This window comes from Carcharodon carcharias, chromosome 12 (genome assembly GCF_017639515.1).
Source record: "Carcharodon carcharias isolate sCarCar2 chromosome 12, sCarCar2.pri, whole genome shotgun sequence".
Taxonomy (NCBI): domain Eukaryota; kingdom Metazoa; phylum Chordata; class Chondrichthyes; order Lamniformes; family Lamnidae; genus Carcharodon; species Carcharodon carcharias.
The window spans coordinates 147477075-147502409 of NC_054478.1; the positions used below are offsets into that span (position 1 = coordinate 147477075).

At 47.9% G+C, this 25335-nt stretch overlaps 1 protein-coding gene across 1 annotated transcript; it reads right to left on the bottom strand.

Annotated features, from left to right (window-relative positions):
* Positions 1–260: 260 nt before the first annotated feature.
* On the bottom strand, positions 261–24487 carry LOC121285186 (secreted phosphoprotein 24-like). Its single transcript, XM_041201448.1, has 6 exons — positions 24331–24487; positions 24034–24155; positions 19971–20093; positions 14500–14634; positions 1535–1585; positions 261–595 (listed from the first exon to the last, which is right to left on the bottom strand). Exons 1-6 carry the CDS (start codon positions 24383–24385, stop codon positions 437–439), a joined length of 645 nt encoding a protein of 214 aa, XP_041057382.1. The 5' UTR covers positions 24386–24487; the 3' UTR covers positions 261–436.
* Between the last annotated feature and the right edge of the window lie 848 nt (positions 24488–25335).

Sequence of the window (25335 nt, forward strand, 5' to 3'; positions counted from 1 at the left end):
GAACCTCTCAGGTGGTGAGAATGGGTTCAGCAGATCGCCCGGAGCAAGTGCACATTGACAGACCGCAAACTTTAAACAAAATCTGACCAAGCTCCCTTCATGTGACTGCCTCCTGGGAGGAACCTTGCCGCATGTTAAATACTGGAATTGGTTTTCTTTGCAAGAAATTCTCTTGCAGAGGATGGAGCACGAGTCCCAGCTGTTTTTGGGCCAATCACGGATCGCCGGGGCATCACAAACCCGAGACAGAACAGTCGACATACTAACCAGCTGGCTTTATTGTTATGCTCTGAACTGCTTGTACAGTCAGGAGCAGGCTGCTGTTACTAAGCACAGAGTTAAAGACATAGGAAAGAACGCTCTAGTTTGCAAATGCTTCCGTTTAAAATAACCCTGTTCATCTGGATCTGCTCGCTCTGTCAGCTCTGAACACTGCTCACTCCGCCAACGACTCCCGACTTGGTTTCCGGCGTGGCTTCTTCATGGAGGGTAATCCTTGGCTCAGATTGTTGCCCAGAGCCTGAGGCCTTCTGGTTGCTGGGCCATTTCCCTGGCTCTGGCCAAATGGCTTGGCATTCTGGGAATTCCAGTCAACCTAGAGTAGAATAGAGAGAATGTGACTTCCAAACTCTTACTGGTTACTGGTTACTACTTGTGTCCTTTTGTGGGTTTTGTGGGTTGGCCAGCCCCAGGTAAGGGTGGGGCGGGGGGGGTGGGGTGGGGGTGACAGGTTGGGGAGTGGAATCTGACACCAACACTTATCACCCTGTGTGGAGCTGCTCCTTCATATGGTATGAACTGGGTCCAGGTCATTAGGGGCTCATTGTGGGGGGATGGTTGGGGTGGGGTGGGTGTCGGAGGAGGGGCTGCCATTCAGCAAAAAGGCCACAGGTTAGGGTGTAAGAGTGATCACTCAGGCTGGGAGATGGTGGGGGGTGGTGTGGAGTCCCACCATAAACTCAAGAGGGAACGAAGTAGTTAGGAAGCATGCTCCCCTTCTTAAAAATTCTGCCACAGGATGTGGGCAGTATTGACATTCTCTCTGGAGGGGCGTTGGCCATCACCTGGACCTGGATTCCCAGGCGAACAATACTCACATCTGGCAGCACAATGGGTAGGAATTCACCTCCCTTGTTATCACAAGACGCACATACGGGTCCCTGTTAAACTCTCCACCGATTATTCACTTCCATTATATTCATTGGAACTGTAGATTAGGGAGTGGAGGGTGAACATAGCACAAGAGATCAAAGTGAAACCACCCATTTCATTATGGTGACCGAGGGGAATTCCTACGCCAATCAGCCTGGTACTGCCAGGTGTCCTCTGCCCATCTTACAGCAGGTGCCACTGCATTTCCCACCCCCTGTTCCCTGTTATCCACTAGCCTTAGACAAGGCAGATGCCCTGCTCCTTAACTCTTGGAAATCCCAATGGAAAATTGGCTTGACAATGGGAGTGGACTGGAATTGTCACAGCTACTCAATCCCCTTGTGCCGCGTGTATTGACTTCAAATAGCCCTTAAGAACTTACAGATGAATAATACTCATTCTGGAACTGTGGTCGTCTCCTTAGGTAACTGATCTGTAATTAAAAAAATCATCAATGTTAAGATAAATAGCCCCACTCGAAGCTGCAGGAAATGGGTCAAGAACGAAAAGACTCTTCAAGGCCGGGACTGCACTAAATTTAAATTTGAATGAGGTTTCGAAGCTGGGGGATTGAGGACCAATGTACATTCTCAGTGCATCACCGTCTCAGGTCTTCCTGAGTAACTATCGCTGAGTTACTAACGCAAACCATCTAATTGACCAAGATTCACTCCGGCCTCCACAACATCCCCCATTTCAATCACCCGCTACTGGCGGCCAGGCCTTCAGCTGCCTGGGGCATCTGACCTCTGTGATTCTCTCTTTAACCCTCCCTACCTCTCCTTCATCAAACCTCCCCAACCAACCGTCTCCTCCTGCGGCTCATTCTCAAACGTTTGGGCTTGCAGTGCCCTTGAGAAGGGCCTCTGGAGCGTTTTACAACAGGGTTGCCGTGGATAATTTTATTTTGCTGAACTGGGCCTCAGGGGGTGATATGTGAACCGTCCCCCTCAGGGAATACGTGAATATTTCCCCCCCTTTTCAAAGGCCTGTTTTTAAGGTATTGTCGAGCAAAGGTAGTGACACTTTTCTCTCGCATGTTTGCTTTACCTCAAACCCAGGGAGAGCCTTCTCCCATAACTGCGGTTGAAAACATGGTGACAGGCCATATAGACTCTTGTCAGCCCAGCATTACCCTATCCCCACGACTGAATCTCTTGGGTATGGTACAGGCTTAAGTATCTCACATCTCACCGGCTGAAAACTGATAGTTCGAAAACTGGGCAACTTTAAGCGGGTCGGGCAAGAATTTTAAGTCCTGCTAAGTGAGTGGAAAACTTACTGGCGTGTTCAGGGGAGCTGCTGCATTGGCGCAGTGGCGCACTGAGCAGTTACCTCGCCCCCCCCCCCCCACTCCCGTCTGCCTGTTGTGCGCCACGCTCGAATGGTCAAAGCGACCCATGACCCCACCGGACCCCAGCCTGACCCCATCCCACCCGACCCCATCCGCCCAGGTGTCAGAGCCCTTTCAGGGTGTGTGTGAGTCACGTGAACTGCCGGCCCGCTCCCTCTACCTTCACCACGTTCCCACCTCCACGCAAACTCTAAAGGGCAGGAGCAACTTGCACATCAGCCCGATTCTAAACCCAACACAGCAGCTCCTTTGAGATCAGGCCCCAGGCCTGGTGATGTAGGCTGCTGATCTATTGCTGTCTGTCCCAAACGGAACAATTTCTTACATTATATATCGATAAGACTCTAGGAATGCAGGGCAAATGAAATTTCACTGCTTCTGGAATCACGGCGAGACATATATAACCGGTCTGCACCAACACAACATGGCAGCAGCAGCATTACAGACGAGGACAGCTTTCCAGCTCACATCAATCCATCCAACTGAAGGGGCGACTCCGATTCATTGAGTTAACGATCCGGCTTTTTTCTCCAAAAACAGGCAAGATCCGAAACCCGGCACGGACTCAGTCCCCATGTTGCCGGATTTGAGGCATTCTGCCTGTACTCCTCTACATGGTTAACAACTGGCAACACAACTGAAAGCTTCAATCTGAATCAGCTAAAAACTGTAAAAAAAAAACCACACAGCAAGATCCAAAAAGAATGGTGAACTCCACTGCAAACCTTCCTCCATTCTGAAAAACAACCATTTATCACTACTCCCTGTTTCCCGTCACTCAACCAATTTATTATCCAAGTGTCTACTTTCCTTTTATTCCATGAGCTAGAATCCTGCCCACAAGCCTGTTGTGTGGCACTGTATCAAATGCCTTTTGAGAATCCATATACACCACATCAACAGCATTGCCCTTATCAACCTTCTCTATTACTTGCTCAAAAAACTCCAGCAAGTTAGTTCAACATGATTTCCGCTTCATGAATCCATGCTGGCTTTCCCTAATTATCCTGCACTGGTCTAGGTAGCTATTGATTTTGCCTTGAACAATTGTTTCCAGAGGTTTCCCTACCACTGAGGTCAAACTGGCTGCTCTATAGTTACCAGCTTTATCCTTGCACCCTTTTTAAACCAGGGTGTAACATTCACAATTCTCCAGTCCTCTGGCAGCTCCCCTGTGTCTAAGGAAGGCTGGAAGATTATCACCAGTGCCTCTGAAATTTCCATTCTCACTTCCCTCGGTATCCTGGGATGTATTGGGTCTGGTTCTGGTACCTTAACAATTTTAAGTACGAATAGCCTTTCTAACACCTGCTCCTTCTCAGTTATAAATTCCAGTTACCTCCTACCTCACCTCGGTCTGGGTAGCATCTTCTTCCTTTGTAGAGACAGATGCAAAGTAATCCTCCACTACTTCCCCTGCCTCCACATGCAAGTTCCCATTTTTTAATCCGTAATTGGCCCTATTCTTTCTTCTACCACCTTTTTATTATTTATATGTTTATAGAAGACCTTGAGATTCCCTTTTATGTTCGCTGCCAGTCTCACCTTGCTTTTCCTATTAGTTTCTTCACTTCCCCTCTGTCCTTCTATATTCAGCCTGATTCTCCATTGTATTTTCCACCTGACATCTGTCAAATGTGCACTTCTTCCTTTTCATCTTCACCCCTATCTCTCTCATTATCCGGGGCGCTCTGGATTTATTTGTCTACCTTTCCCCTTTAAGGGAATATATCCTGACATTTCCTGCAATACTGTTTCTTTGAAGGTGGCCCTTTGTTCAGTCACCGTCCTTTCTGCCAATATTTGATTCCAACTCACTCGACTCAAGTGCATTCTCATCTCATTGAAGTTGGCTTTCCCCCAATTAATTATCCCTGCTCTGGGTTGTTCCCTGTTCTTTCCCGTGATTAACCTAACCTTACGGTACAATAGTCACTGTCCCCTAAATGCACTCCCACTGATATTTGATCCACTTGGGCCAACTCGTTCCCCAGAACCAGCTCCAACAGCGCCTGTCCTCTCACTGGACTGGAAACATACTGCTACAGAAAATTATCCTGAACACATTCCAGGAAATCTCGCTCCTCTTGTCCCTTTATACTATTCCTACCCCAGCCCATATTTGGATAATTGAAGTCCCCCATTATGTTGCTCTATAATTCTCGCACCTCTCTGTAATTTCTTTGCAAATTTGTTTCTCCACATCCCTTCCGCTAGTCAGTGGTCGATACACTACACTGATCAATGTTATTGCACCTTTCTCATTCCTTACCTCTAGCCAGAGAGATTCTGTGATCCCTCTGGAACATCCACTCTCTCCAGTACTGTAATACCATCTTTAATCAATGCTGCCACTACTCCCCTTTTCTCCCTTTTCTGTCTCTCCTAAACACCAGCAATATTTAATGTCCTGTCCTGACCTCCTTTGAACCCATCTCTGTTACAGCAATAATATCACAACCTGTGCCTGTAGTTCACCAGTCTTATTAACCACACTCCGTACATTCACACACATACACATTAACCCTGATTTAGGCTTTTTTACTTTCCCCCTCACTCTGACCCTATCTAATGACTCACTGTAGTCTACTCCAGTTCTTTCAAACTCTCCAAGTATTCCATCGACCTTGACACTACTCTCTGATACATCCACCTTATCAGTTAATACTTCCCTACTTCCCACTGCCAGATTTTCACCTCTCCTCTCTGAGTTACCCCTCAGGTCCCCATCCCTGTGCCAATCTAGTTTAAACCCTCCCCCCAACAGCACTAGCAAACCTCCCCGCGAGGACATTCACCCCTGTCCTGTTAAGGGCTAACCCGTCCTCATTGTACAGGCCCCACCTGCCCCAGAACCAGTCCCAATGCCTCAGGAATCCAAATTCCCTCCCTCCTGCTCCCTTTCTCCAGCTACGTGCTGAACTGCTCAATCTTCCTATTCTTATGTTCACTAACACGTGGGACCAGGAGTAACCCTGAGATTACTGCCCTTGAGGTCCTACTTTTTATTCCCTCCTCCTAACTCCCTAAAATCTGCTTTCAGGACTTCATCCCTTTTCCTGCCTATGTCATTGGTCCCAATGTGGGTCATGACCTCCGGCTGTTCGCCCTCCCACAACAGAATGTCCTGCAGCTGCTCCGTGACCTCCTTGACCCTGGCACCAGGGAGGCAACATACCATCCTGGAGTCACGTCTACGGCAGCAGAAACGCCTGTCTGTTCCCCGAACTATAGAATCCCCGACAACTACAGCAATTCCACATTTCCTCCTGCCCTCCTGTGCTGCTTGAACTACCTGTGGTGCCATGAGTTTGGCCCTTGCTACAGTCCCCTGAGGAACCATCTCGCTCACCACTACCTGCCTGTTTGTTTGAGATACTCTGGTGGTCACACATTCCCTTTCTGCCTGGGTAACTTCCCAGCTGGTGGCGTGAGCCCCTCCCTAACCGCACTGTCCACATAATCCTCGCCCTTGTGGATCCACCACGGTGACTCCAGTTGCTGATCAAGTTCCTCCACTCGGAGCTCAGGGGGAGAATTTACTCCCCGTTGGAGAGCGGGTGGGAGTGGGAGCGGGTGCAGAGCAGATCACCGCCCACAATCGGCTCTGTGCCGCCATTTTAGCCGTGGAGGAGGGAGAGTCGGGGCCTGTAATCTTGTGCACATCTGTCCGAAAGAGCACAGAAATCTCCCTGAGGCAGCTCCATGACTCAAGGAGATTATATTCAGAATGAAAGCTTTTAATAAAGACAGATGAAAATCTTTAGACTGCTCTCTCCCTCTCTTCCTCTTTATAAAGTCTCACTGCTCTCTCCCTCTTTATAAAGTCTCACTGCTCTCTCACTCTTACCCTCTTTATAAAGTCTCACTGCTCTCTCCCTCTCACCCTCTCTATAAAGTCTCACTGCTCTCTCCCTCTTTATAAAGTCTCACTGCTCTCTCACTCTTACCCTCTTTATAAAGTCTCACTGCTCTCTCCCTCTCACCCTCTCTATAAAGTCTCACTGCTCTCTCCCTCTCTCCCTCTCTCCCTCTCTATAAAGTCTCACTGCTCTCTCCCTCTCTCCCTCTCTCCCTCTTTATAAAGTCTCACTGCTCTCTCCCTCTCTATAAAGTCTCACTGCTCTCTCCCTCTTTATAAAGTCTCACTGCTCTCTCCCTCTCTCCCTCTCTCCCTCTTTATAAAGTCTCACTGCTCTCTCCCTCTCTCCCTCTTTATAAAGTCTCACTGCTCTCTCCCTCTCTCCCTCTCTCCCTCTTTATAAAGTCTCACTGCTCTCTCCCTCTCTCCCTCTCTCCCTCTTTATAAAGTCTCACTGCTCTCTCCCTCTCTATAAAGTCTCACTGCTCTCTCCCTCTTTATAAAGTCTCACTGCTCTCTCCCTCTCTCCCTCTCTATAAAGTCTCACTGCTCTCTCCCTCTTTATAAAGTCTCACTGCTCTCTCCCTCTCTATAAAGTCTCACTGCTCTCTCCCTCTTTATAAAGTCTCACTGTTCTCTCCCTCTCTCCCTCTCTCCCTCTTTATAAAGTCTCACTGCTCTCTCCCTCTTTATAAAGTCTCACTGCTCTCTCACTCTTTATAAAGTCTCACTGCTCTCTCCCTCTTTATAAAGTCTCACTGCTCTCTCCCTCTCTATAAAGTCTCACTGCTCTCTCCCTCTTTATAAAGTCTCACTGCTCTCTCCCTCTCTCCCTCTCTCCCTCTTTATAAAGTCTCACTGCTCTCTCCCTCTCTCCCTCTCTCCCTCTTTATAAAGTCTCACTGCTCTCTCCCTCTCTCCCTCTCTCCCTCTTTATAAAGTCTCACTGCTCTCTCCCTCTCTATAAAGTCTCACTGCTCTCTCCCTCTTTATAAAGTCTCACTGCTCTCTCCCTCTCTCCCTCTCTATAAAGTCTCACTGCTCTCTCCCTCTCTCCCTCTTTATAAAGTCTCACTGCTCTCTCCCTCTTTATAAAGTCTCACTGCTCTCTCCCTCTTTATAAAGTCTCAGTGCTCTCTCCCTCTCTCCCTCTTTATAAAGTCTCACTGCTCTCTCCCTCTTTATAAAGTCTCACTGCTCTCTCCCTCTTACCCTCTTCATAAAGTCTCCCTGCTCTCTCCCTCTTTATAAAGTCTCACTGCTCTCTCCCTCTCTATAAAGTCTCAGTGCTCTCTCCCTCTCTCCCTCTTTATAAAGTCTCACTGCTCTCTCCCTCTTACCCTCTTTATAAAGTCTCCCTGCTCTCTCCCTCTTTATAAAGTCTCACTGCTCTCTCCCTCTCTATAAAGTCTCACTGCTCTCTCCCTCTTTATAAAGTCTCACTGCTCTCTCCCTCTCTCCCTCTCTCCCTCTTTATAAAGTCTCACTGCTCTCTCCCTCTCTCCCTCTTTATAAAGTCTCACTGCTCTCTCCCTCTCTCCCTCTCTCCTTCTTTAAAAAGTCTCACTGCTCTCTCCCTCTCTCCCTCTCTCCCTCTTTATAAAGTCTCACTGCTCTCTCCCTCTCTATAAAGTCTCACTGCTCTCTCCCTCTTTATAAAGTCTCACTGCTCTCTCCCTCTCTCCCTCTCTATAAAGTCTCACTGCTCTCTCCCTCTTTATAAAGTCTCACTGCTCTCTCCCTCTCTATAAAGTCTCACTGCTCTCTCCCTCTTTATAAAGTCTCACTGTTCTCTCCCTCTCTCCCTCTCTCCCTCTTTATAAAGTCTCACTGCTCTCTCCCCCTTTATAAAGTCTCACTGCTCTCTCACTCTTTATAAAGTCTCACTGCTCTCTCCCTCTTTATAAAGTCTCACTGCTCTCTCCCTCTCTATAAAGTCTCACTGCTCTCTCCCTCTTTATAAAGTCTCACTGCTCTCTCCCTCTCTCCCTCTCTCCCTCTTTATAAAGTCTCACTGCTCTCTCCCTCTCTCCCTCTCTCCCTCTTTATAAAGTCTCACTGCTCTCTCCCTCTCTCCCTCTTTATAAAGTCTCACTGCTCTCTCCCTCTCTATAAAGTCTCACTGCTCTCTCCCTCTTTATAAAGTCTCACTGCTCTCTCCCTCTTTATAAAGTCTCAGTGCTCTCTCCCTCTCTCCCTCTTTATAAAGTCTCACTGCTCTCTCCCTCTTTATAAAGTCTCACTGCTCTCTCCCTCTTACCCTCTTCATAAAGTCTCCCTGCTCTCCCCCTCTTTATAAAGTCTCACTGCTCTCTCCCTCTCTATAAAGTCTCAGTGCTCTCTCCCTCTCTATAAAGTCTCACTGCTCTCTCCCTCTTTATAAAGTCTCACTGCTCTCTCCCTCTTTATAAAGTCTCCCTGCTCTCTCCCTCTTTATAAAGTCTCACTGCTCTCTCCCTCTTTATAAAGTCTCACTGCTCTCTCCCTCTTTATAAAGTCTCACTGCTCTCTCCCTCTTTATAAAGTCTCACTGCTCTCTCCCTCTTACCCTCTTTATAAAGTCTCCCTGCTCTCTCCCTCTTTATAAAGTCTCACTGCTCTCTCCCTCTTTATAAAGTCTCACTGCTCTCTCCCTCTCTCCCTCTTTATAAAGTCTCACTGCTCTCTCCCTCTTACCCTCTTTATAAAGTCTCCCTGCTCTCTCCCTCTTTATAAAGTCTCACTGCTCTCTCCCTCTTTATAAAGTCTCAGTGCTCTCTCCCTCTCTCCCTCTTTATAAAGTCTCACTGCTCTCTCCCTCTTACCCTCTTTATAAAGTCTCCCTGCTCTCTCCCTCTTTATAAAGTCTCACTGCTCTCTCCCTCTTTATAAAGTCTCAGTGCTCTCTCCCTCTCTCCCTCTTTATAAAGTCTCACTGCTCTCTCCCTCTTTATAAAGTCTCACTGCTCTCTCCCTCTTTATAAAGTCTCACTGCTCTCTCCCTCTTACCCTCTTTATAAAGTCTCACTGCTCTCTCCCTCTTTATAAAGTCTCACTGCTCTCTCCCTCTTTATAAAGTCTTACTGCTCTCTCCCTCTCTCCCTCTTTATAAAGTCTCACTGCTCTCTCCCTCTTTATAAAGTCTCACTGCTCTCTCCCTCTTTATAAAGTCTCACTGCTCTCTCCCTCTTTATAAAGTCTCTTCCTCTCTCCCTCTCTCCCTCTTTATAAAGTCTCACTGCTCTCTCCCTCTCTCCCTCTTTATAAAGTCTCACTGCTCTCTCCCTCTTACCCTCTTTATAAAGTCTCCCTGCTCTCTCCCTCTTTATAAAGTCTCACTGCTCTCTCCCTCTTTATAAAGTCTCGCTGCTCTCTCCCTCTCTCCCTCTTTATAAAGTCTCACTGCTCTCTCCCTCTCTCCCTCTTTATAAAGTCTCCCTGCTCTCTCCCTCTTTATAAAGTCTCACTGCTCTCTCCCTCTTTATAAAGTCTCACTGCTCTCTCCCTCTTTATAAAGTCTCACTGCTCTCTCCCTCTTTATAAAGTCTCACTGCTCTCTCCCTCTTTATAAAGTCTCTTCCTCTCTCCCTCTCTCCCTCTTTATAAAGTCTCACTGCTCTCTCCCTCTCTCCCTCTTTATAAAGTCTCACTGCTCTCTCCCTCTCTCCCTCTTTATAAAGTCTCGCTGCTCTCTCCCTCTCTCCCTCTTTATAAAGTCTCACTGCTCTCTCCCTCTCTCCCTCTTTATAAAGTCTCACTGCTCTCTCCCTCTTTATAAAGTCTCACTGCTCTCTCCCTCTTTATAAAGTCTCTTCCTCTCTCCCTCTCTCCCTCTTTATAAAGTCTCACTGCTCTCTCCCTCTCTCCCTCTTTATAAAGTCTCACTGCTCTCTCTCTCTTTATAAAGTCTCACTGCTCTCTCCCTCTCTCCCTCTTTATAAAGTCTCCCTGCTCTCTCCCTCTTTATAAAGTCTCACTGCTCTCTCCCTCTTTATAAAGTCTCGCTGCTCTCTCCCTCTTTATAAATTCTCACTGCTCTCTCCCTCTTTATAAAGTCTCGCTGCTCTCTCCCTCTTTATAAAGTCTCACTGCTCTCTCCCTCTTTATAAAGTCTCACTGCTCTCTCCCTCTTTATAAAGTCTCGCTGCTCTCTCCCTCTTTATAAAGTCTCGCTGCTCTCTCCCTCTTTATAAAGTCTCACTGCTCTCTCCCTCTTTATAAAGTCTCACTGCTCTCTCCCTCTTTATAAAGTCTCACTGCTCTCTCCCTCTTTATAAAGTCTCACTGCTCTCTCCCTCTTTATAAAGTCTCACTGCTCTCTCCCTCTTTATAAAGTCTCTTCCTCTCTCCCTCTCTCCCTCTTTATAAAGTCTCACTGCTCTCTCCCTCTCTCCTTCTTTATAAAGTCTCACTGCTCTCTCCCTCTCTCCCTCTTTATAAAGTCTCGCTGCTCTCTCCCTCTCTCCCTCTTTATAAAGTCTCACTGCTCTCTCCCTGTTTATAAAGTCTCGCTGCTCTCTCCCTCTTTATAAATTCTCACTGCTCTCTCCCTCTTTATAAAGTCTCGCTGCTCTCTCCCTCTTTATAAAGTCTCACTGCTCTCTCCCTCTTTATAAAGTCTCACTGCTCTCTCCCTCTTTATAAAGTCTCACTGCTCTCTCCCTCTTTATAAAGTCTCACTGCTCTCTCCCTCTTTATAAAGTCTCACTGCTCTCTCCCTCTTTATAAAGTCTCACTGCTCTCTCCCTCTTTATAAAGTCTCACTGCTCTCTCCCTCTTTATAAAGTCTCTTCCTCTCTCCCTCTCTCCCTCTTTATAAAGTCTCACTGCTCTCTCCCTCTCTCCCTCTTTATAAAGTCTCACTGCTCTCTCCCTCTCTCCCTCTTTATAAAGTCTCGCTGCTCTCTCCCTCTCTCCCTCTTTATAAAGTCTCACTGCTCTCTCCCTCTCTCCCTCTTTATAAAGTCTCACTGCTCTCTCCCTCTTTATAAAGTCTCACTGCTCTCTCCCTCTTTATAAAGTCTCTTCCTCTCTCCCTCTCTCCCTCTTTATAAAGTCTCACTGCTCTCTCCCTCTCTCCCTCTTTATAAAGTCTCACTGCTCTCTCCCTCTTTATAAAGTCTCACTGCTCTCTCCCTCTTTATAAAGTCTCACTGCTCTCTCCCTCTCTCCCTCTTTATAAAGTCTCCCTGCTCTCTCCCTCTTTATAAAGTCTCACTGCTCTCTCCCTCTTTAAAAAGTCTCGCTGCTCTCTCCCTCTTTATAAAGTCTCACTGCTCTCTCCCTCTTTATAAAGTCTCACTGCTCTCTCCCTCTTTATAAAGTCTCACTGCTCTCTCCCTCTTTATAAAGTCTCACTGCTCTCTCCCTCTTTATAAAGTCTCACTGCTCTCTCCCTCTTTATAAAGTCTCGCTGCTCTCTCCCTCTTTATAAAGTCTCACTGCTCTCTCCCTCTTTATAAAGTCTCACTGCTCTCTCCCTCTTTATAAAGTCTCGCTGCTCTCTCCCTCTTTATAAAGTCTCGCTGCTCTCTCCCTCTTTATAAAGTCTCACTGCTCTCTCCCTCTTTATAAAGTCTCACTGCTCTCTCCCTCTTTATAAAGTCTCGCTGCTCTCTCCCTCTTTATAAAGTCTCACTGCTCTCTCCCTCTTTATAAAGTCTCACTGCTCTCTCCCTCTTTATAAAGTCTCACTGCTCTCTCCCTCTTTATAAAGTCTCACTGCTCTCTCCCTCTTTATAAAGTCTCACTGCTCTCTCCCTCTTTATAAAGTCTCTTCCTCTCTCCCTCTCTCCCTCTTTATAAAGTCTCACTGCTCTCTCCCTCTCTCCCTCTTTATAAAGTCTCACTGCTCTCTCCCTCTCTCCCTCTTTATAAAGTCTCACTGCTCTCTCCCTCTTACCCTCTTTATAAAGTCTCCCTGCTCTCTCCCTCTTTGTAAAGTCTCACTGCTCTCTCCCTCTCTCCCTCTTTATAAAGTCTCACTGCTCTCTCCCTCTTACCCTCTTTATAAAGTCTCACTGCTCTCTCCCTCTTTATAAAGTCTCCCTGCTCTCTCCCTCTTTATAAAGTCTCACTGCTCTCTCCCTCTTTATAAAGTCTCGCTGCTCTCTCCCTCTTTATAAAGTCTCACTGCTCTCTCCCTCTCTCCCTCTTTATAAAGTCTCTTCCTCTCTCCCTCTCTCCCTCTTTATGTGGTCTTCTGTGACGTAAAAGAGACGTCAGGTTGTCTTAACTTTCCTACCTCTGCTGCCTGGGTGCAGCCCCGACACCCACAGCAGAGGTGGGGGCAGCTGCTGACTGCCGGGTCCTGATGTCTGTGGTGACCTTGGTGGACGTCCTCTGATGACCCGAGGCCTGCAGGGCTCCGGCCTGATAAGGGGCAGAAGTGTCCTCGGTGGCCTGAGAAGCTGCAGTGGATGGGGTCACAGGCAGAGGGGGCTGTGAGCGGCTGCACACCTCGGAGTGTCCTGAGAGGAGACCCCCGGGGGGTCCGGCTGATGCTCATCCTCCCTGTGGGTGCCCGAGGGCCCCACCCTGACTCCTCCAGGAGGTGGTGCCCCCGGAGGGGGGTCAAGGTTCCTCCTCCCCATGTCGCCTACATCCTGATGGTGCCCCCAGGGTGTGTGACCACGGAGCTCAGGACCGAGCACAAATCCAGCAAGGCCGGCTGGACCAAGGTCTCCATGGTGATCGCCAGCCTTCCCCTGGTGACCTCGAGACGCTCGCGTGTCTGAGTCACAACATCAGACAGAAAGTGGACGGACTCCTCCATCGCTCACTCTGGCCTGCTGAGTGACTGTCGAATCTCTGCCTGATGATCCACCGCCTGTTGTTGTATCTCCAGCATCAAGTGGCAGCTGCTCCCGAGGCTCAGACTCCGACCGAGCGGGTGGCTGGTCTCCAGCAGCCCTCCGAGTGCCGGAGACCTGGGCTGTCCCTGCCTCCGACTGCTGCTGGGACGTGTCAGTGAGGTGTTCCCCAGAAAGTGAGCCCGAAGCCTAGTCTACAGCTGTGTCTCACCGACGTGTGTGTCTCTGAGGGTGTGTGTGAGCACTGGGATGGTTCTCCCAGAGCTTCAGATCATCGTACATCATGAACACAAACAGGCCTAAGGACATCACTTTCATACCTGAAAAGTGCCCAGTCTACCTCAAATTACTGGGAAGGATAAGATATCTTAAGAATCTGAGCAGCAGGTGAAGCTAGCTGTTTCACGCTGCCCCTATGCTGTAGCAACATGAGGGGTATTCACCACTGACAGGAGGTTTCCTTCAGGCCAAAAAGACTTTCTGCCTAAAGAGTAACATGGCATATGGATCTCAGTGCCAATACAATGTCATGTCCAATACATAGGCCGCACTCCCAGTGACTGGAGGGTTGTATCAAACGGCACATCCCTTCAGCTGTTCACTGATTGAATACTGACTGCTGTCAGCCAGTCCAGGCATGCAAGACTCAGAGCGTGATGTTTAACGTTAGTTGTGATTTTGCAATTGGACAGCACATGCCAAACAACCCTGATTGTGCTAAGAATTACACTAACATCTAATTTAAGATTATCAGTCGGGCCCGCAGTATGGCTCACTTACACATGCTAGAAGCTACATATATTCATATGCAGGGACCTGTCCTGTGCAGGCAAAAGGAACATGTCCAGGCTTTGCACCTTTTTTTGAGTTAAACAAAAATGTGGGAGACAATAGTACCCTGGTGCATTTTCCATGACAAAGCCTTAACCAATCAAAGCCAACTTGTCAACCAATCAGCACTGCTTTCTCATTCAATATAAATTGTTGCACCCTTTGAGATTTGGTATTCTTGCATCTGTCCTGATGAGTGCAGGATGAAACTCTTTGACAGTATGTCTCTTTTTTTAGCAATACATTTAAAAGTTTAAACTGAATATTTAAGTAAGTAAGTTGGAATAACTGTAAACATTTTGAATTTAAAGTTAAGCACGAATTTGTATCGAATTGAGGCCCGAGGCCTATTCAAGCCTTGGCCAGTTGGACAATTGGTTGAGGAAAGTTCAATCGGAAGGAGCAGCTGTTGTGGCCCGCTCGATTCCAAAATTTATATTGCTCATAAGACATGCCATGGATGTTTACTGGTGTCAAGAATAAACTTGTAGCTTAAAACAGAAGATTACCTCTTCACTACTTTCGTAGGAGTTGGATTCACTGCTGCTGTACAGCATCCTGTCTCTGCTGTCCTTACACTGGAGATAAACATCAACAACCGCACCAAAGGAATAGCTAACGCTGCTGCGGCATATGGCCATTTTCTGCATAAATAAAATAAGAATCAGTTCATTTAACCTACTTGTCAACTGGAGGCGAATGCGCAGTGTAAGAACATGGGAATAAGAAATAGGTGCCATTCAACCCCTTGAGGCTGCTCCATCATCCAGTATGATCATGTCTGATTTTATACCTCAACCACCACTTTCCCAACTGCTCCTCACATCCCTCCACTCTGAAAGTCAAATAAAATCTGTCGCCCTCTGCCTTGAACATACTCAATGACTGAGCATCCATAACCCTCTAGGATAGCTTCACAACCCTCCAAGAGAAGGCATTTCTCCTCATCTCTGTCCTAAATGATCGGCCCCTTATCCTGAGACTGTGCACCCCCCCCTCCCCCGCGTTCTACATCCCCCAGTCGGGGGAAACACTCTCTCGATGTTTACCCTATCAAGCCCCTTCAGAATCGTGTATGGTTCACTGAGATCACCTCTCATTCTTCTAACCCCCAGGCGGGGCCTGCCAGCTCCCTCCTACACAAACTCCCATCACAGGGAAGCACTCTCCATCCACAGATCAGTCAGCGAGCCTTAGATAGGGAAACCAAAGGTGTCCAGATGTCCAGACGTGGTCTCGCCAAAGCCCTGTACAATTGTAGCAAGGCTTCCTTATTCTGATAATCCAACACCCCTCCCCCACCACAATAAAGGCTAACCCTGCTTATTCCTGGTTAATCCTAATTGCTCGCTCCACCGGCATGCTAGCTTCCTGTGTTCCATGCACATGCACATGCACACCCAGGTCCCTCTGGACAGTGACATTAAAAGCCCTCTTTCTATTAAATTCCTTGAAGTGAATGGCCTGGTCGTGAATTATTATTAGGATTAACAGAAAGGAATTTCCCAAAGAGTTAGCCCCGGCACACAGAAAATGATATAAGTGCACGTTGTTTTGGAAATATCCAGAATCGGGCTATTTTGTGTGTGATCATTTCAAAAATAAAAGGAAATTGATCATTACACAAAGGACAGTGGAAAGGCTCACCCCAAAAGACTGGATATTGGGGGTCCAGGACTAAGAGTGGTGGGTTCTTAGTTTTTTTAAGATTCATTTATGGGATGTGGGCATCACTGGTCAGGCCAGCATTTATTGCCCTTCCCTAACTGCCCTTGTTCAGAAGGCTTTTAAGAGTCAACCACATCGTTGTGGGCCAGACCAGGTAAGGAAGGCAGATTTCCTTCCCTAAAGGGCATTAGTGAACCAGGTGGATTTTTACAACAAACATCATCAATCTTTTAATTCCAGATTTTTATTGAATTCAAATTCAATTCTGCCATGGTGGGATTCAAACCCAGGTCCCCAGGGTATTACCCTGGGTGTCTGGAATACTAGCCCAGTGACAGTATCACCTGCCTGTAGGTAAGGGTAGTGCAGAATGTGAGCGTAGGAAGTTAAGGTCCAGTTTATCCATAATCTCATTGAATGTTCTCCTCTTTATCACTGAGTTTGAAGCTAAACCCACTTCTCTGCCTCTCTCTCTCTCTCTCTCTGTCTCTGTCTCCCCTCCCTGACCCCTCCCCCATTTCATTAAAAATTAAATTATTTTGTAAAATAATTGTAATAAAATTGTTGAATTTTTCAAAGCAAAAAAAGCAAACCTCTTTGAGGAAAGGTGAGGAGGGAGAGAGATTGCAGTATGAGGGGAGGAGTGAACCAAGTTGAGAGTGAGAGGGAATGAGGTGAGTGTTCACCAGACTGACTCCTGGGATGGCAGGATTGTCATATGAGGAGAGATTGGGCCGACTAGGCCTCTATTCACTGGAGCTTAGAAGAATGAGAGGAGATCTCCTCGAAAGGTATAAAATTCTGACAGGGCTGGACAGACTGGATGCAGAGATGATGCTTCCCCTGGCTGGGGGGGTCTGGAACAAGGGGTCATAGTCTCAGGATACAGGGTGGACCATTTAGGACTGAGATGAGGAGAAGCCTCTTCACTCAGAGGGTGGTGAAGCTGTGGAATTCTCTACCACAGGAGGCTGTGGAGGGCAAGTCACTGAATATATTTAAGAAGGTAATAGGAAAATTTCTGGACTCTAAAGGGTCAAGGGGTATGGGGAGAGAGCGGGAGTACGGTGTTGAGATAGAGGATCAGCCATGATCATGTTGAATGGGGGAGCAGGCTCGAAGGGCTGAATGGCCCACTCCTGCTCCCAATTTCTTATGTCTCTATGTGAGGCCTCTGACCTCATATCACCCACACAGTAAGGAGCGAGTGAGAGTGAGAAATGGTCATGCAGGATGAAGAGTGGCTGTGGACCAATGTGAGGCAATGGGGGGGAGGAGGGAAAGACACAGGGTGTGGAGTGGACCGTTGGATGGGGGAGGGTTAAGGGGGTGTGATAGCGGCAAGGAGGTGACAGGGGGTCCTGGGTCATGGTGTGGTGAGAGAGGTAGAGGGCGGTCCGATGGGAATGAAGGAGTAAGCGATTGGAGCTACATTTTCACCACATTCCCAAAGTACACTCTGCACTGGTTGGTGCCCCCAGCATCCAATCACAGCAGCCTCCTCCTCCCAGTCGGAAAAGGAAAACAGAAAAGAGAGTGATTAGAGGCAAAAAACACGGTTAAAGGTAGAGAAGTAGTCAAGGACAGGAAGACAGAGACAGAAGCAGATGATAGAAGTAGCAGCCCAGGTCAACAGAGCTGGGGAAGAGAGTATCCCTATTGCCCAAGACATACCACTTGTAACAGCACAGGAGAGTAACTAAAACTGGGGCAAGTAATCTTCTTCACAATGGATGTATGAAAGTGATGTTATTATACTCCAGGGCAAATGGTTCCTCTTCATGTGCGAGCTCAGATACTGAGTGCTGACTGGCTCTTTGACCGTGAATCTATCCTATCCTTACCCACCAATCACACTGATTCACTTCTGGAAGAGAATAGTCAACAGTCACCAGAACAGGAACCCGCTGATTATAACTTTCCCTAGCTTATGGACACTGTAGACACCTTGGACGGCTGTGGACACTGTGGGCAGCTGTGGATGCTGGATAGATGTGGATGCTGTGGGCACTGTGGACAACTATGGACAGCTGTGGACACTGAGCAGCTGTAGATGTGGACAGAAGTGGACACTGTGGACCCTGTGGGAAACGCAGACTCTGTGGACACTGTGGACAGCTGTGGGCACTGTGGGCACTGTGAACATTGTGGACACTTGGACACTGTAGGCATTGTAGGCAATGTACATTGTGGACACCATGGACACCGTAGACAGCTGTGGACAGCTGTGGGCAGCTGTGGAAATTTGGACACTGTGGACAGCTGTAGACACTGTAGGTGCTGTACCTTGTGGACACTGTGGACACCATGGATAGCTGTGGACAGCTGTGGGCACCATGGACACTGTGGGAAGCTCTGGGCACAGTGGACATTGTGGACAGCTATGGGCAGCTGTGGACAGCTGTGGGCAATGTGGACACTGTGGACACTGTTGGCACTGTGGATACTGTGGACACTGTGGGCAGCTGTCAACAGCTGAGGGTAATGTGGACACTGTGGACAGCTACAGCTGTGGACAATGTGGACACTGTGGGCAGTTGTGGACGATGTGGACACTGTGGGCAGTTGTGGACAATGTGGACAATGTGGACAGCTGTTGACAGCTGAGGACAATATGGACACTGTCGGCATTGTGGACACTGTGGGCACTGTAGATACTGTGGTCACTCTGGACACTGTGGACAGCGTCAGCATTGTGGACACTGTGAGAACTGTGGGCACGGTGGACACTGTGGGCACTGTAGGCACTGTTGACAGCTATGGACACTGTTGGCATTGTGGACACTGTGGACATCCTGGTGACTGTGGACACTGTGGACAGCTTTGGCATTGTGGACACTGTGGGCACTGTGGACATCCTGGTGACTGTGGACACTGTGGATAGCGTCGGCATTGTGGACACTGTGGACACTGTGGACATTGTGGATACTGTTGGCATTGTGGACACTGTGGGCACTGTGGACACTGTGGTCACTGTGGACACTGTGGGCACTGTGGACAGCTATGGGCACTGTGGGCACTGTGGACACTGTGGACATCCTGGTGACTGTGGACACTGTGGATAGCGTTGGCATTGTGGACACTGTGGACACTGTGGACACTGTGGACACCGTGGACACTATGGGCACTGTGGACACTATGGGCACTGTGGACACTGTGGATAGCATTGGCATTGTGGACACTGTGGACACTGTGGGCACTGTGGTCATTGTGGACACTGTGGACACTGTGGACACCATGGACACTATGGGCACTGTGGACACTGTGGAATCTCTGGTGACTGTGGACACTGTAGACACTGTGGGCACTGTGTTGTCATCACTGGTGACCTGGTTGCAATTAGCAAGGTTATCAGAGAGGAGAGATGGATCAAAAATCTGGTGTCATGTCTGAGTACAACGTTATCCTCACTAACTGATCAGCTCTGATTGATATCACACCTTTGATGACATGCTTTCTATTGGTCATAATCATGCACAGGAATGATTACTTTTAAATCGTTGATAACACTTTCAATTAATTGTACCTAATGTTAAATACTTATTCATGGAGTTTCCTTAGATGATTTTATTTTAAAATAAGCTCACCTTAAAAAGGGGCACAAAAAGCAAAGCTGGATTTCACCCAAACCCCCTCCCAAATATCTATCAGCACAATCCTACATTATTCAGGTATATTTCCCATCAATGTAAAGTCACTGGGGTAACTTTAGCTTTTACTGATGGCATAAAAAGATTAGTAACAAATTAATCACTTGTTATACACCACACCTGAACTTCCCTGTCAAAAAACAAATTCAGCACATCCCAAACTTTCTTAACTCCAAATTCCCAACTCACGGAATATTTTTGAAATATTTGTTCATGGCATATGGGCGTCTCTGGCTAGGTCAGTATTTATTGCCCATCCCTAATTGCCCTTGTTCAGAGGGCATTTAAGTGTCAACCACATTGCTGTGGGTCTGGAGTCACGTGTAGGCCAGACCGGGTAAGGATGGCAGATTTCCTTCCCTAAAGGTCATTAGTGAACCAGATGGGTTTTTACAACAATCGACAATGGTCTCGTGGTCGTCATTAGACTTTTAATTCCAGATTTTTGTTGAAATTTGGAACTTGATTGAGATGGAGTTGAAATCCATGGAATTTGCTCTTAAGTGTTGTGAATTAGAAGCCATACCCAATCGATGTTATTTCTGCTGTTTGGCATTATTTGACACCCAGCTGTGTCGAACCTGTGGTCTCTCCCCACCCTGCCTGGCTTTGTACATCATGCATGGCACGACCGATATTGAACATTTCTCGTCAGCACTCACAGCTAAGGGGTCAGTGTTCAGCTCGCAGTTTTCAGTGTCAAATCCGCCGGCTTTGGGGCACAGGGTTTCCCTTGCAGAGAACCTTAAATCCACCTCCATCTCGTTAGGTCCCGTCGGGGTAATCTGAGAAACAAAACGTGCAGATTGTCGATGGGGTTCTTCACAAATAAATCACCAGCTTGGTTATAATCACAGAACCACAGAATCACACAGTGCAGAAGAGGCCCTTCGGCCCACCGAGTCTGCACTGACACGTGAGAAACACCTGACCTACCTGCCTAATCCCATTTACCAGCACTTGGCCCATAGCCTTGAATGTTATGATGTGCCAAGTGCTCATCCAGGTACTTTTTAAAGGATGTGAGGCAACCCGCCTCCACCACCCTCCCAGGCAGCGCATCCCAGACCGTCACCACCCTCTGGGTAAAAAAGTTTTTCCTCACATCCCCCCTAAACCTCCTGCCCCTCACCTTGAACTTCTGTCCCCTCGTGACTGACCCTTCAACTAAGGGGAACAGCTGCTCCCTATCCACCCTGTCCATGCCCCTCATAATCTTGTACACCTCGATCAGGTCGCCCCTCAGTCTTCTCTGCTCCATCGAAAACAACCCAAGTCTATCCAACCTCTCTTCATAACTTAAATGTTTCATCCCAGGCAACATCCTGGTGAATCTCCTCTGCACCCCCTCCAGTGCAATACATCCTTCCTATAATGTGGTGACCAGAACTGCACACAGTACTCCAGCTGTGGCCTCACCAAGGTTCTATACAACTCCAACATGACCTCCCTACTTTTGTAGTCTATGCCTCAATTAATAAAGTCAAGTGTCCCATATGCCTTTTCCACCACCCCACTAACATGCCCCTCTGCCTTCAGAGATCTAATATAAAAGAAATACTGAAGCTCACAGTCACAAACTCTCAGTCACTCCAGCAGCATTTATTCTGCAAGTGATACAGCATATTGTCCACAGTATATAAAGGGTTAATCTTACGAGGTTGCTCTGTCGATACACATTATTATTAGTGGTGAGCCCGGACTATGGGAATCAGGGCTATCGAGCTATAACAACAACCTGTATTCTTATAGCACCTGTATCAGCATAAAACATCCCCAGGCGCTTCACAGGAGCGAATACCGAACATAATTTGACACTGAACCACGCAGTTAGCCAAGCGTTTGGTCAAAGAGGTAGAATTTAGGGAGCACGTTAAAGGACGGGAGAGAGCTAGGAGGGTTTAGGGGAAAATTCCTGATCGTAGGGCCGAAAGCACGGTGGGTTAATGGCAGAGTGCTGGGAATCGCGGGTGGGCAAGGGGCCAGGGATCAGAGCGACACAGAGATTCTGGAAGGTTCTGAGGTTGGAGGAGGTCACAGAGATAGGGAGCAGCGAGGGCCTTGGAAGGGTTTGGAAACAAGGATGGAATTTTGAAATTGAGTTGTCGTTTAACTGGGAGCCAATGTTAGGCCAGTGGCTAAAGGGTGATGGGTGAACGTGACTTAATGCTTAATATATTCCACCTATGACCAGCACCAAAGCCTCACAAAAAATGCTTATATAAAGGATCACGCACAATGGTCCACACAGGCACTTGAGGCCTGATATCTTTTCACGTGTGGACTGAGTGATGTAAAAGTGTCTGGGAAGCCCCCTGTGGCCTTCAAAATAGGCTCAGTTATGGAATGAAGTGAGATCCTGCTGCTTTCCCTCCTCTCCTGACTGTCCAGCCAGTGCAGAATGGGGAATTGCTCTTTGGTGGAGCTGAAATACAGCCATTTAGTCAGACTGGAGGGAAGAACCTGGCTCTCTTCATGGCCCTTATTCTTGGTAAAGCTATTGAAACCAAGATCTTACAACGTGTAGTGATCTGAGGGTAAACCCACATCCCATTCACTCTGTCCTCGTGGAGCGAGTGTAGCTCCAGCTGGGTCTAAACCTCACTACAAAGCCTGCTGCCTTTTTATAAAATGAGCTCATGCTCTTACATCAGAGAGTAAGGATCACCCTTCCAATGCCGGCTGTCCAGTTTGCGATGACTGTCACTTTGAACACTGACTGCAAAAGCCGACAGCAATGGGCATTCGCAATGCCCCACCGTGACACGAAACCTCTGCTCCATTATTTCAGAAATATTCTCCGGGATTCAAAGACACTTACAAGGAGCCTTAAAACTTAGCCGGTCTGCCCTGGGCCACTGCTAGATCTCACTGATGGTGAGATTTCCTTGGGCCCATTACGTGTCTCTTTCAATCCGGCAGAGTGAAAGCAGGGCTGGAGGGGGGAGGACATCCGTTCTTTATTCTTTCGTGGGGCGTAAGAGTCGCTGGCAAGGCCAGCATTTGTTGCCCATCCCTAATTGCCCTTGAACTGAGTGTCTTGCTTCGGAGGACAGTTGAGAGTCAACCACACTGCTGTGGGACTTTAGTGAACTGAAAGGGTTTTTATGACAATCGATGACAGTTTCTTGGTCACCATGACTGAGACTAGCTTTCAATTCCAGATTTATTAATTGAATTTAACTTCCACCAGCTGCCGTGGTGAGATGTGAACCCACGTCCCCAGAGCTTTAGGCTGGGCCTCTGGGTTGCCAGTCCAGTGACACTGGTCAGCACCTTTCAGAGCTGGAGGGATTCCCAGAGAGGTCCCTGCTCAGGTCGGTAGCAAGCTGGGTAATTCTTACTGGACGAGGAGAGGGATTCCTATCAATGATGATGGGGAGAAAGGTTTTGCGGCATTTTGTAAACTCCAGCCTAAGGACCATGTGTTAAGCCGCTCGATGCCAGTATAAACGGGAGGAGTGCCATCCCTCTAGCTATTCCTATCCGAAAACCACACCCTGAAGTCCTGGCTGCATCACGAGAGCTGAATTGCATTTTAAATGTGGCCTCTTGCCTGAAGCAGGCCGGCGTACCAGCTGAAATAAGAACAGAAAGTGCTGGAAAGGCTCAGCCGGCGTGGCAGCAGCTGTGGAGGGAGAAGCAGAGTTAACGTTTCGAGTCCGTATGGCTCTCTTTCAGAGATCTCATACCAGCTGCCTTGCCTGAAAGTCTCTGCCAAGGCGGCAGTGCCCGAGAATCTGCTTCGACAACGTGACTACTGAGTGCTAATGGCTACGGGCTGACTCAGTGAGGTCCTTTGGAAGTGTAGTCACTGCAGTAAGAAATGGGGCAACCAATTTGCACACAGTAAGGCCCCACAATCGACAACATGCTGATGGGCAGATCCAGATCTAACCTGTTTCTGTGTGGTGTTGATTGAGGGATAAGTATCGGGCTCAGGGTACTAAATAGAACTAACCTGGCCTCCTTCAAAGTAGAGTCCCGGGATCTTTAACATCCTCCTGAGAGAGCAGATGGGGCCGCAGTTTATTGCCTCATCTGAAAGAGCCTGCCTCCAACAGTGCCGCACTCCCTCAGCGCTGCATTGGGAGTGTCAGCCCACAGGTTTGTGCTCAAGTCTCTGGAGGGGGATTTGAACCCATAACCTTCTGAGTTAGACGCAAACGGTCTACCCACGGAGCCAGGACTGACCTGTTGCCTTTTGCGTGACCTCTGACGATCCATTCAGCCCAGCAGGTATCCCAAAGGACAAAACCAGGACTGCAGATACCAAAGGCTGGGAGAAACAGAAAGATGGACAGAGGGGACAGGGGAAAGAGTGGGGCAAAAAAAAATAATCACAAACATTCCAGCAGGGTGGACAGTTCATAAAGAAAAACAGAGAAAGCCTAAGGGGGGATTAAAAAAAAAACAGAAGCGAGAAAGAGAGTGAAATAACTGGACGTGGGAAAGAAAGTCCTCGAGGCAGAGGTGGAAATCGAGTGCGAGACAAAGACAGGGGGTGGAATTTTCCAGCCTCGTCCACCGCCGGGATGGTCCAGTCCCTCCAAACGGGCCACAAGGTCTCCTGTGAGGCCCGGAAAATCCCGGCCGGTGACATGGAACAGGGAGAAAAACACAAGTCGAGCACGACCAAAAGGAAGAGACAGAACGAGGGGCGGCTGAACAACAACGAGAAACAATTGGAGATATGGGGAATAAATGAGATTAAATAATGCTCACGTAAAGCAGCTCACTCCTGGTTGCCGCAAGCAGGTGGTCACTGACAGTGTTCCTGTTCAGCTGTAGGATGGATTCTCTCAGAGCATCATTAAAGATTGGCGTGAAATCAGTCACTGGTACCCCTAGGAAATAAGGTGAGAAATCTGTGGTGACACCGGTACTTTGTGCTTCCTCAGTGAAGAGCCTGTATTTTCCCTGAAAAAATTGTGACCGGCGTCTATAAAAAGAAACCAGCCTTCACTGTACCTGAATTTAAAAAAATAAAGTTTAACATTTTAAAAGGTCCCCAGTACATACCAGCGGAGAATCGGAGTGCCTGCAGTGCACTGAGAAGCAGGAGAAAGGAACACATCTTGTTGGGGTGAGCAAGTTTGATTGTAATCAGATGTGAACGATGCCTCTATCTCTCCCTCTCTCACTGAACCTTTAGCCGCTGATTGCATTTTATATGCTTCGATCTCTTCGAGTAATGACTCAGAGTTTTCACAACCGAATGTTTCAAAGGCTTTGCAACCACAACATTCAAATGAGTGAAATCATTTGGCTGCCAGCTTGATAATTGATGAGCTTAACAATTCAGTGCTTTTGGAGAGAATGCAGACATTTTATCCATTTGTTTGCTGGAAATTAAAACATGGGCTGAGTTCTCCATGGTTAAAGGGCCAGGCACTTATATATTTACTTATTTTCTTTCTGTTTCCCCCCTCCCCACACCATGTGTTTAATCTTCTCCTATTTATCAGCTGCTTCTAATCATTTATTTTGTAAGAGGGGGACTGGGTGTCCATTAGAGGCACCCAATGTCACATTGATCACATCCATTGTTGGCTACATCAAAATCAGGAAGGAGTAAATAAGGAGACATGGGGTGGGATTTAATTACCTACCCCCGTGGCAAGTTTGGAGGTGTGGGGGAGGGGTTGGCATTTAATCGGGATAGAGGGTGCGGGCTGATGAATCCTGCCTCTGCCCTGATTAAGTCTGGGACAGGAAAGTTCGTGGGCAGCCTTATCACCCCAGTTAATGCCCACTTAAGGGCCTCATCTCATCTCTGCTGGTGTTCAACAAACCCTGTTGTTTGCTTGTAGGCTCCCTGGGCTGTGGGGCATTGTGGCAGTGTGGGGGGTGGGGTGGGGGTGGGTGTGGGTTGGTTTGGCAGAGGGTCCCCCGTTGCCAGGCACTCAGTAACTGATTGAGAGTCTTGGCATCAGGAAGCGGGGGTCTAATGAGATCCACCCACCTGCCCTTGCTTCTGAATGCCAGCAATCTCTTCGCCAGGACCCCCTTACAGATGGGACATTA

Excerpts from the sequence above, each read along its gene's own strand:
- LOC121285186 (XM_041201448.1), bottom strand. The coding sequence starts at position 24,385 with ATGTGTTCCTTTCTCCTGCTTCTCAGTGCACTGCAGGCACTCCGATTC. Across the intron at positions 1,586-14,499 it reads CCTACGAAAGTAGTGAAGAG|ATCAGTTACCTAAGGAGACG; the intron begins GTAATCTTCTGT and ends TTTTAATTACAG. Across the intron at positions 596-1,534 it reads AGAATGAGTATTATTCATCT|GTTGACTGGAATTCCCAGAA; the intron begins GTAAGTTCTTAA and ends ATTCTACTCTAG.